Here is an 11,655-nt window from a genome sequence, read left to right as displayed (position 1 = left end):
TGCGCCATTTGTAACACTTCAGCGGTAGATTGAATCGAGCTTCATTCACTGATTGCAACACTGCATTAAATGTATTACTCGTTGACACCAAGTGAAAAAAATGGTTTACTGAAATACTGTTTTCATAGAATATGAAGCATGCATCAACCATTCAACCTAGAATGTTCTGAAAAAGCTGGTGGTGAAAACTTGGTGGCTAGATAGTTTAATCATATACAAATGATTCATCCATCATGACCGGTCTCTGGTGATTTAGGTAATTTAGAGGTTGTCCCTGAGAACATAGACATTTCAGTTATTTCCTGAAAGAGATTTTTGGAGAAAGGAATTGAGAGAAGATGAGTTTTGCCTTTTATAAATTCTATTTTTGGGCTTTTGAGAAAGGGAAGGCTGAAATGTGAATTTCTCAAGAAAATAAACTATTTACAGGCTGTTTTATCAAATGAAGTTGTCACGTTACTGCATGGGTAAAAACAGGATTGTAAAATTTCAATAAAATACTTTTCTGAAATTGTGACGAATATAAGTCTTCACATGTAACAATTATTTTGTATTAGAAGATCCTATTTCATAAATAGCAAATTCCTAAAAACACTATTCTATGCTGCTCAAAGCAACATAGGGTATGCCGTCATTGCAAATAAGAATTTGTTCTTAATTGACTTGCCTAGTTAAAGGCTAAATACATTATTTTTTTTTTTTAAAGCAATCCAATGCTACAATGCATTCAGAAAGCATTCAGACCCCTCCCCTTTCCCACATTTTGTTACATTACAGCCTTATTCTAAAATGGATTAAATACAAAATATATATAGTACCAGTCAAAAGTTTGGACACCTACTCTTTCAAGGGTGTTTCTTTATTTGTACTATATTTTCTACGTTGTATAATAATAGTGAACACATCAAAACTATGAATTACACATATGGAATCATGTAGTAACCAAAAAAAGCATTACCCAAAGCAAATCATATTTTATATTCTTCAACGTAGCCAAGTGTGCGCAAAGGTTGGCTACTTTGACGAATCTCAAATCTAAAATATACTTGGATTTGTTAAACTTTTTTTGGTTACTACATGATTCCATGCGTTAATTCATAGTTTTGTCTTCACTATTATTCTACAATGTAGAAAATAGTCCAAAATAAAAACCCTTGAATGATTAGGTGTCCAAACTTGACTGGTACTCTGTGTGTGCGTACACAGACACATTTGCAAACATTTCTAAAAACCCATTTCTGCTTTGTCATTATGGGCAGGGGCGAAAATCTGATATCAACTTTGGAGGGGACAATTACATTAAATTTTCTCAAGAGCAATTCCTGAGGGGGACACCAAAGTAGTGCTGTTAACACATAGCCTACATTGTAATATGGTAAATGTATATTGAGGAACAAAAGAAATGTGTTTGCTGTACTCCTAACTACCGGTACCCAAAAACACAACTAATCACAACAGCAATACCATTGCCTTTAACAAATCTTAGTTCAGTCACCAGTTTAAGTTGAGAGTGGGGGTATCCATGGCATTTTCCAATTATGTTCCTATTTTACAAGTAAAAAAAATTGAGAACCTTTCATAATGTTGCCAAACAAAGACTCAACAAACTTACCTGAGACTCCCTGTCTCTGCCAGTCTGTCCCTGCATATCTGTCCACAACTTTGCTGTCTGTGTGCCATCTGTTGCCTGCTCTGCCTAATGACATCATTGTGAAACATTTCCATTAGAATTTCATTTCTTTCTTATGAACATTTATCAACTAGTCTTTGAGATATTAGGCTACTAGGGTTCTTACTATGCGTTTTGGTGTATTGAAAAATACTCTGATGTCCGTCTTTTATTTTTCTGCCATTTTTCTACCTGGCTGGCTGGCTACACACAGTGTGTAGGTTATTTACAGTAGGAGATGGGCTTCTATCATCTTCAATCATTCTATTTGGGCTTCGATCTAAAAGGTAGCTAGCAAATGTGAAACAGATTAAAATGACAAGAGTTGACAGCTGTATGAGTTCACCATTTACACAACATATGCTGCAACCTTTTGTAATTTTAATAGTTTGTTTCATATTGGCTGGCTTCCAACAATAGCTGAATTTGCAAAGCTAGCGAGCACCAATTCAGTTTCAGTGGTGTTTGCTATAATCTTTGCTACCCGGGTTAAATAAAGGTGAAATAAAATAAAAGTTATCTTGCGACAATTTAGCTTTTGCAACGAGACCATTAAATATATTTAAGACAATGGAAGAAGAGATGTAGTTCTGTTCAGTTTGGATTTCAGTTTATCGCTAACCTTATCACAGGGACTTTGAAGCACTAACTTACATCATCTGCATGCTGATCTTGGAATAAATTGAAGATAGCAAAGATTCCATCTTTGACGACGCCACATAAATGGAATAGGTATTAGCTAGCTTAATAGTTAATATTTGCGCGCTAGCTCTGCATATTCAGCTAGTGTGTGTGTGCGCGATTGACTGGATTAACCTCACGTGAGTTACGTGCATTGAGTGCCTTTCAGACAGTAGATACGACCTCTGTTACCTAGCAAGCTAAGGAACTGGCAGTGGATCAAACCATTGTGAGGCAAAGGGTGGAGGGGCCGCAATCTTTTGAAACTTAAAAACGCGCTATTAAGCGTCTATAATCAGCACAATTGCTTTCATTGCGTATTATTAATATTTTTTAAATTACATAGTTATGTTTCAGTGATATATTGGGGGGACAAATCATATTTTTCCCAGGATGGGGGGGGGGGGTCGTGTCCCCCCGGGATTTCCGCCCCTGATTATGGGGTAGGGTGTAGATTATTTAAATTGAGGGGAAAATATTTTAGAACAAGTAACCTAACAAAATGTGGCAACAAGTCATCAAGGGGTCTAAATACTTTCCGAAAGCACTTTTCAGTCACGAGGACAAGGACGTTATTAGTTTCATTTATTAAAATGGAACAAAATGGAGTCAAAAGCGTAGAAAAAAAAGCACAACATGCTCTAAAACAAATATACAATCTACATAATATATTTTTCTTCACTGTCATGGTCGATCTTCTCCCCATGGTTATGCAATGATGCCTGATCAATCAGTCAGTGTGAATGCATTTCACTCCATCTGCATTCATTTTGAAATACAAGTTGGTATGTCTGTATATCAGTCTCTCCTGTGTGTAAGTATATGTGTAGATGTGTATGATCAATTGCTAGTGTACTCCTCACTTTCCCTCTCCCTCCTTCTTGACCTTGAGGACTCTGCCATGTTGGAGAAGTATTTCTGGTTGGCCTCAGCCACCTTCTTCTCTGCTGCATGCGGGTTCACGATCTCCAGTCCCTGAGGAACACGGAGTTCAGTTCAAGTACAATTCACCCACAAACAGAAACGAGGAGGCCACCCTTGCTGGTAAACGCTAACGTTACTGGTGATGAAGTGCTTTGTTTGTTGAAATTATAAAATCAAATACGTGTAGCTTTTTTTCATGTGAAAACAAAACCAATGAGGCCTACCTGTAGTGGAGTGAAGGCTACGCTGGAACTTGTTCCTGAGGAGTTTCTCTGACCGAGGACCTTCCGCCGACTGTGGACCTCCCCCGACTGTGGACCTGCTGCCGACTGTGGACCTGCCGCCGACTGTGGACCTGCCGCCATACGTCATGTTCTGCTTCTGCAGCTTCCTCTGTAGGGACTTGGATATCCTGGCCTTGGTGGCCTCGTTGACCTGAGCCTGTCTGACGCGTCCGCTGCCCGACTTCCCCAGCTGGCCCAGACTGAAACCCAGGTCCTCCTGGTACGCATCATCCTCAATCTGAGAGAAACAGAGAGAGGGTGGTTGGTTAAAAAGACCAATACATATTTATTGTAATTACACATAGTAAAATATAGTAACAGCTGTCCTGAAAGACAGATTAGCTGTTCTGACCTCTGCGAAGGTCATCCTGTTGGCATGTTTCCTGATCTCTGTCAGACCCAGACGCTCCTTCATCTTACGATACCTGGACAAGGACAGACAAAAGATAAGACCATCAATACTGTTTAAACATCGGCACTTTGAAAAGAATTCCAACTCAGAATCAGTTATCTACACATCCCTAAAGTAAACACCTCCGCCCTCCTCTCTTCTTCCTCTGTCCGTCCAACGGTGCTGGCAGGGGGTTTGACAGTCTTCACCGGTGGAGGCTCCTGCCATTTATCAAACTTCTTCTCGATCTCCTCTTTCAGGTCATAGCCCACCTGCACAGAGAGAATAAGACCAGAGTTAATATGTAACAGACGTTTATATACCCCTTCTTCCCTCTTCCAGTCCTCACCTTGCCGTCTGAACTCTCGTGGAAGCTGTCCACTCGGGATGCCAGGGTGCACTTAGCTGAAACCAGACGTGCTGCCTTTCTCCTCAGGTCCTACAACACAGGGATAACTCTTGTTAACTTAGGTAAAGCCACAGTCAAACAAAGCTCTTGGGAACACACACTGACCGGGGGTAGAGTCTGGACCACATCACAGTGGTAGATGTAGCCGGTGTGTGGGAGCACAGCAGTGCTGCTGAACCCTGACAGGGTCCTCTTCTGGGTTCCCAGTAGCATCAGGTTACAGGCTGGCATCTTAGACAGGTTGGTCAGGCCCCCAGCAATACCTACCACCACAGGGAGGAAGACGACCTTATGATTGTCGAAATCCTGTAAAATTATATAAAAAACTAAATGCCTTATAATCACTGACCCATGATCTTGGCTGCAGTCGAGGCTCCAACGATGACTGACAGATTAGGAGCGATGAACGACATCCTGGACTCCACATATTCATAGATCCTGTGTTTTGATTGGTTCAGCTCTAGCGCCATGTCACAGGCCTCCTCCAACCTCTTCAGTTCATCCTCACCCAGCATCGTCCTGGAAACAAGTCATGTTGATATTACAACATCATTGAGATGGAAAGGTGGTCTGCAACCAAATGGATGTTACAGTTCCCTGTTGTGTAGATAATGTAAGGTCTATTGATCATATTTCTATCTGAACATTCTGTAAATGTGTACTCCACCGAATAAGTTCTCAGTCCAATTGGTGGACCTCTCCAACCCAGGTGTCCCTGCTCTTACCCCCGTGTGGTGGAGGCTGTGACGTGTCCCTGCTCTTACCCCGTGTGGTGGAGGCTGTGACGTGTCCCTGCTCTTACCCCCGTGGGGTGGAGGCTGTGACGTGTCCCTGCTCTTACCCCTGGGGTGGAGGCTGTGACGTGTCCCTGCTCTTACCCCCGTGGGGTGGAGGCTGTGACGTGTCCCTGCTCTTACCCCCGTGGGTGGAGGCTGTGACGTGTCCCTGCTCTTACCCCCGTGTGGTGGTGACGTGTCCCTGCTCTTACCCCCGTGTGGTGGAGGCTGTGACGTGTCCCTGCTCTTACCCCTGTGTGGTGGAGGCTGTGACGCTGACCACCATGATGGTGGCGTTGGTCAGGATCTGCTGCAGATTCTCGTTGTTCTTACACTTGTCCAGGTTGTTCCCCAGCTCCTACACACACAGTGTTCAGCCCAACAGCAGGGACATGAATAGTAGACAAGAGTTTAAACAATGTAGACACATTATGATCTGGAAGAGAATTCTCCTCTAACATCAGCTCACCTTGACAGTGCGGACGTAGTCCAGAGAGTTGGGCACCAGGGACTCCAGCTCAGGGAACCTCTTAGAATACTTGTCACGTACAAACTTGTGAATGATGTCTGACAAAGACAAACAAAGACACGGTTAGACATAACGCAATGCAAAGAAATTACAGCAGCATATTGACACACAATCACTTATGAACCTAGTGGACTCACTCAGTTCATTCTCAATTTCTACTGTGAGGTTATTGGCAGCAACGATCAGCTTGTATTCTGGGTCTGCCTCCACCGGACCGGAGACTGAAGAGAAAGAGAAAGAGGAGAAAAGAGTCAGCAAAACCACAAGATGTAGATCAGAAACCATTGAAGTAGAATCAGTATCCATTGTATTCAGAGTGGAAAATAAACCACAGAACGAGACATCCAAACAGTCAATTATAGAGCTGCTGTGTCTTCAATAGGGCGCCAGGTGGCCTAGCGGTTAGAGCATTGGCAAAGTAACTGACCCAGTAAAACAACCCTATCCGGTGCGTGACAACAAAAACATAGAAACAGTCAAAAATCACCTTCAGAGTTCTTGCGCTGCTTCTCGACATAGATTGCAATTTTGTCCATGATCTCTGAGAACTGTAAAACAAATTGTGGGTTTTCAAAACAAACCTTGGAAATCGCTTATATGTTCTAGAACAGGGTTTCCCAAACTCAGTCCTGGGACCCCCCTGGGTGCACGTTTTGGTTTTTACCCTAGCATTACACAGCTGATTAAATAATCAAAGCTTGCCTGAGTTGGTTATTTGAACCAGCCGTGCTAGGGCAAAACTAAAACATGTACCCACGGGGGGCTCCAGGACCCAGTTTGGGAAACCCTGTTCTAGTATACTGACTGCGCCCAGCTCCACACACACTGCCCTGACCTGTTTGCTGTTGCGTAGTTTAGCAATGGACGAGACACTCTCAGCTCCGCTGTAGTCCACCTCCATCTCCTCTGGGATGTCCTCCAAACCTCCCTCTACCGTCCCTCCCCTGCCTCCCCATCACTCTCCCCCTCTTCCCCCGGGTACAGCCCATCCTCCCCCTCATCCCCCGCCTCCTCCAGATCAGCCAGGAGCTCATCGGCCAGAGACATCTGCAGGAAAGGAACGACAATGTGGGATAAGGCTATGTGACATGGGGAGGGATATGAAGTCAATTCCTAGCTGAGCCCACAGCTGAGCACACACACACACACACACACACACACACACACCACACACACACACACGAGTGTAAATGACCTAGAGTAAAAATGTGTGCAAAGGCTAAATGTGAGAATCTAGAATCTTTACCATAAAAACAATTGGTTATGGTTAATTTATTAATTTATAGCTAGCTAACGTTAGCTGTGGTACAGCGGTCTAAGGCACTGCATCTCAGTGCTAGAGGCGTCACTACAGACCCTGGTTCGATTCCAGGCAGTATCACATCCGGCCGTGATTGGGAGTCCCATAAGGTGGCACACAATTGGCCCAGCGTCGTCCGGGTTAGGCCGTCATTGTAAATAATAATTTGTTCTTAACTGACTTGCCTAGTTAATAATGGTTGAAGCCAAAATATTTTAAAAGCTGGCCTCGCTGGATAACCGTGGCTATAACAGCAGTTAGCTAGCTAAGTCTAGCTAGCTAGTTAAATAACAGGGAAACGTTCGCAAGTTAGCTGAAATTATACGGCACAAACTTATGAGAACTTACCTTCGGAGTTCGAAACTCCTACCGTCAAAAGAAACCTTACAAATCCAACAACTTTCGAAATGCGTTCGACGTTAAAAATCTTTGCTTGTGTATCAACGTCGCCTCTATAGCGAGTCGCAGACGAAAGGCATCACCATAAATAATCCAATGGGTGGTCAGAGGTTTGTAACGTTGAGCCTTGAGCAAGGCTTTATGGGAATTGCTGTTTTTATCTGTAGTATAGGCCAGTATCAGACCTGGATAAATGTGAATGGTCTTTCTCTCACTCATATTTCCAGTCTTAATGCTTTTATATTCTATGGCTAGTCATTCAGTGTTTTACTTTGGGTAGAGTATTTTGGAGATTAATTATTCACCCTATCCTTGACCATCCTTTGTCCCAATTTCATAACAAGCATCAGGCCCCCATAACCAGAGATGGGGGATGGGAAATAAGATTAGCTATTGTTATGCAACATCCCTTGAGCCATCCATTGTTAGCTACATAATACAGTAGTTTGATCATTCATTTCAGAAAAAATGCAATAAAGCCTCTAGAGAAGACCTACTGTTTGAACACCAGTCCCAGTCTCCTTTGACAGCAAAAGGGAATACTCTGACTTAAGAATATAAGACAGTACAATTTATTTTCATCAAATAGTTCAATAAATGTTTCACAGTTTTTATGTTGTTTTTATTTCCCCTGGTTTTATACAGTATCCCATGAAACCCATTCTTTAAACAATACAGGTTTTAAACGGATGTTGAAACAGACTAAACAAAGGGACTAGTTGGAGCTTGACTGCATGATGGGTTGCTATAGTAGAAAATTAATGTAAATCAACAAATACATTAACTTTTGGAGATATTTACCGATGAGAAGCTTCCATTTTATCATGCTAAGATACATCAATAGTCCTCAAACAAAGTAAAATTATGACAAGACAACTTATACATTGAATCATATTAGAAAATAATGAAATATGTTATATATATATATTAGAGCAGGGTTTTCCAAACTCAGTCCTGGGGCCCCCTTGGGTGCACGTTTTGACCTTTTCCCTGGCAACTACACAGCTGATTAAAATAATCAAAGCTTGATGATGAGTTGGTTATTTGAATCAATTGTGTAGTGCTAGGACAAAACCAAACATGCACCAGAGGGTGGCCTCGGGACCGAGTTTGGGAAACCCTGCAAGTTGAGGACATAAGTTAAGCACAGGATGGCAGTTATAAAGACATGAAATTAGACAAAATATTTTTGGGGGTTGGGAAAAATATCTTGCTTTATTTGTTATGAAGAATAATTAAACCGAGAAGCTATTACTTAGATGCATTTTGTCCCAAACAATTCTGAGAGATAAATTAATTGCACCAAAATAAATAAACAATATTTACAAAGCATGGAAATATTTTTATATAAATAATGAATAAATTAAATAAATAATAGCTAGACATAGTCTTTTAGAATAAAAGTATATAGAAACATAGCTTGTTTTCATCTTTTCGTGCAGTCTAAGAATACATCTAAATTAAAAAGCTCTAAAATTATATTGAATACACTTGTATCACTATCTTTGTACAAATGTTGAATGAGTACTCTCAAATACAGGAGTTAAGATTGTTTTCTGGCCCCAACTGCTGCCTACAAGTATGACTGACTGAAATGAAAATCGTTTTTACAAAGTTAAGATTTCAATCCAAGCTTACACATAGACAGATACATGACTAAAAGAAAGTGCATCCCCCAGTACATACTGGGTAAAGACAACCGAAAGAAGCAGGTAAGAGAAGGTAAGCAGGTACACAATCACTCCCATTGCATAGCCGTCAAATCCGTTTCAGATTTTACAAAGCTCCAGACTCTTCTTCGCCTAGGACAAACTGCCTTTGCCATCAACCACTTCCAGCCAGTGTCTATAAATCGAACCCTAGGTTACAGTGGCAAAGGGAGGAGTTATTATATCAACAACCTTTCTCGTACAAGGACTGGTACCTGGTTAAACCTGGAATGTGTCCAGCTTTTAGAACGGGAGTCTTTCTTTCCGTTGCCTGATCGATAAAAAAATAGCCTCTGAGAATGGTTATGGACGGAGGGGAATCCACTGGCCACTCTCAGAAGGTTCCTGTTCTGAGGGTTACAGAACAACTCAGAGGATTCCGGAACCCTGCCTCACACCAAGTGGGGGTCATCGGCTGGGCTGACGGTTAAAACGCGAGGATGTCACTGAGTTGGCCCCCACGGGCGACCTCGGTTTGACTGACAAGTCCCCTTTTCTTTTGGAGTCTTTGCCTTTGCTGTTTGCTCCTGGTAGAAAGACAGGAGTATGGTGTAAGTAAGGGAATTAAACAATTACTATACTACAACTATGCCATACACAAATATACTGTACTAGGGTTGGAGTAAATACTATTTGAATTCAGGGACTACAACACATTTCATGAAATCGAATTGACCCCTGCAACACAAAACATAAACAAAAGCATACAACTGTAAATGTTATTAAAAATATATGTACGATAAAAACATTACACAAATTGTATATCATTAATTAAAATAATCTATACGTGTGTACAACTATCCTCTTGTAGAACCGAAACACAAAAAGGCCCACACTCCCAAGTTAAAAATAAACTTTCTCCTTGCAAAGCTTTGAACTGTTCAACTCTGCAGGCTGACAGAGATCATGAAAGTAGATTATTTTGGTGTTGATGCTTTTCTACATACAGTCTATTCAAAACACCCAGAGGGGATCAGCCAAAACTCTCATTATTCTGTGAAATGAAGCGATCAGTGGGAGAGACAGAGCGGACGGCTTCTGGAGACAGGGTGGAAAACACATCTTAGACGTGCATTGTTGAGCACCAGATTTATGTCCACACTCCATTCCCCATGTCACAGTGTGTGGGGGATAATTACAAGAGATACATTTTGGGGGCGCATATTTAGAAAAGGGGTTGGTGTGAGGGGTTCTCAATTTCAGTGAGTGGGGATCAGATGGGAGCTGTCCAATGGGTGCTTGTTATTGTAGTGATTTCATCAAAAGCTTTCTATTGGCTCTCAGAAGGGAATGATGTACAGGACCGTTATATTGTTTCTAATAGCAACATGCATGCATACGTAGTACGTACCATGTAAATCAAATTTAGTGCTTTTGTTAGGAGCTGGAGCTGGACTGGTGCGGGTGGAACTACTCAGCTCACTAGTTGGAGTTTCCTGTTTCAGAAACAGAGAGGAAGAGTCAGGGACTGAAAAGGAGCAGAGACAGTACATGTACATCCAATATAGTGAAAGTGTTAAAAGCCCAAGAGTAACATGGGACTCAATATATGAGGGGGTAGGGGGGAACTAAACAAACACCTGATCAAAGAGATAGACAGTGACATCATCAAAAAGGACACGTTTCTCCCTCTGTCTTTCTCTTTGTCTATCGGTTCCCTTGGCGACTTCAGCAGACTCCTGAGCCCCACCCTTTTGCCAACGTCTGTTTCCGTGACAACAATCACCCTCCTGGAGCCTTCGTCTTCCTGCTCTTCTTCCTCATCCTCATCGGGGTCACTTCCTGGGGACGCACCCCTCCGTCTCCCACTCCTGTCTCGATGTAGCCCGCCCTCCCTGAACCCTCCCTTGGGACTGGAGGAGAGAGGGAGAGCAAGAGGGAGAGGAGGGAGGGAGAGGGACAGGCGAGCCAGTTTGGCTGTGAAAGAAAAGAGAGGAATAGATAAAGTGAGACATGAAAGATAGTGTCAAAAGCACCAATCTATCCATTAGAACATGTCATTTACACACCTGCAGAGTGGGTGAATGTGAACAATTCTGCATCCTATTCATACACATTTTCACACAGAAAAAAGTCTGGAGGTACCTTTCATTGCTTGGTTTGCCACAGGCTGAGGGGGTGTAACTTCTGGCTGCTGGATCACAGTCAGTGGTTCACTGTCAGTCGCATCAGACTCACTCTGGGGTTCAGAATTGGGTTCGGTGTCCGGCTCCTCTTCGCTAAGAACAGAAAAAAAGATATCTTCTTTATTATCTGTCTGCCTGCCATCATTCAACACAACAGTTTGATAAATCTCAAAATACATAGAGGGCAGTGGAGGTTGCTGAGGGGAGGACAACTCATGATAATGGATGAAATGGAGCCAATGGATTGGCATCAAACCATGTGTTTGATGTATTTGATGACATTCCACCGATTCTGTTCCATCCATTACCACGAGCCCCTCCTCCCCAATTAAGGTGCCACCAACTTCCTGTGATAGAGAGAGCATACCTTCCTACATCCTTCACACTGACTGTGTCTCCGCCCCCATCTAAGGGCTGGTCTCCCCATGGGTGGAGAATGACGCTGTCGCTCACTGTCG

General features: G+C 42.5%; 1 protein-coding gene and 1 pseudogene across 1 annotated transcript; both read right to left on the bottom strand.

Annotated features, from left to right (window-relative positions):
* Positions 1-3,021: 3,021 nt before the first annotated feature.
* LOC115189007 (U4/U6 small nuclear ribonucleoprotein Prp31-like) lies at positions 3,022-7,396 on the bottom strand (annotated as a pseudogene).
* A 2,109-nt stretch (positions 7,397-9,505) lies between these two features.
* Positions 9,506-11,654, bottom strand: LOC115189012 (serine/threonine-protein kinase LMTK3-like). Its single transcript, XM_029747839.1, has 5 exons — positions 11,565-11,654; positions 11,157-11,290; positions 10,652-10,988; positions 10,423-10,507; positions 9,506-9,598 (listed from the first exon to the last, which is right to left on the bottom strand). Exons 2-4 carry the CDS (start codon positions 11,161-11,163, stop codon positions 10,486-10,488), a joined length of 366 nt encoding a protein of 121 aa, XP_029603699.1. The 5' UTR covers positions 11,164-11,290; positions 11,565-11,654; the 3' UTR covers positions 9,506-9,598; positions 10,423-10,485.
* Between the last annotated feature and the right edge of the window lies 1 nt (position 11,655).

This window comes from Salmo trutta, chromosome 3 (genome assembly GCF_901001165.1).
Source record: "Salmo trutta chromosome 3, fSalTru1.1, whole genome shotgun sequence".
Lineage (NCBI taxonomy): Eukaryota > Metazoa > Chordata > Actinopteri > Salmoniformes > Salmonidae > Salmo > Salmo trutta.
The sequence above is the reverse complement of the archived record's forward strand: the minus strand, read 5'-3'. Positions and strand labels throughout refer to the sequence as shown.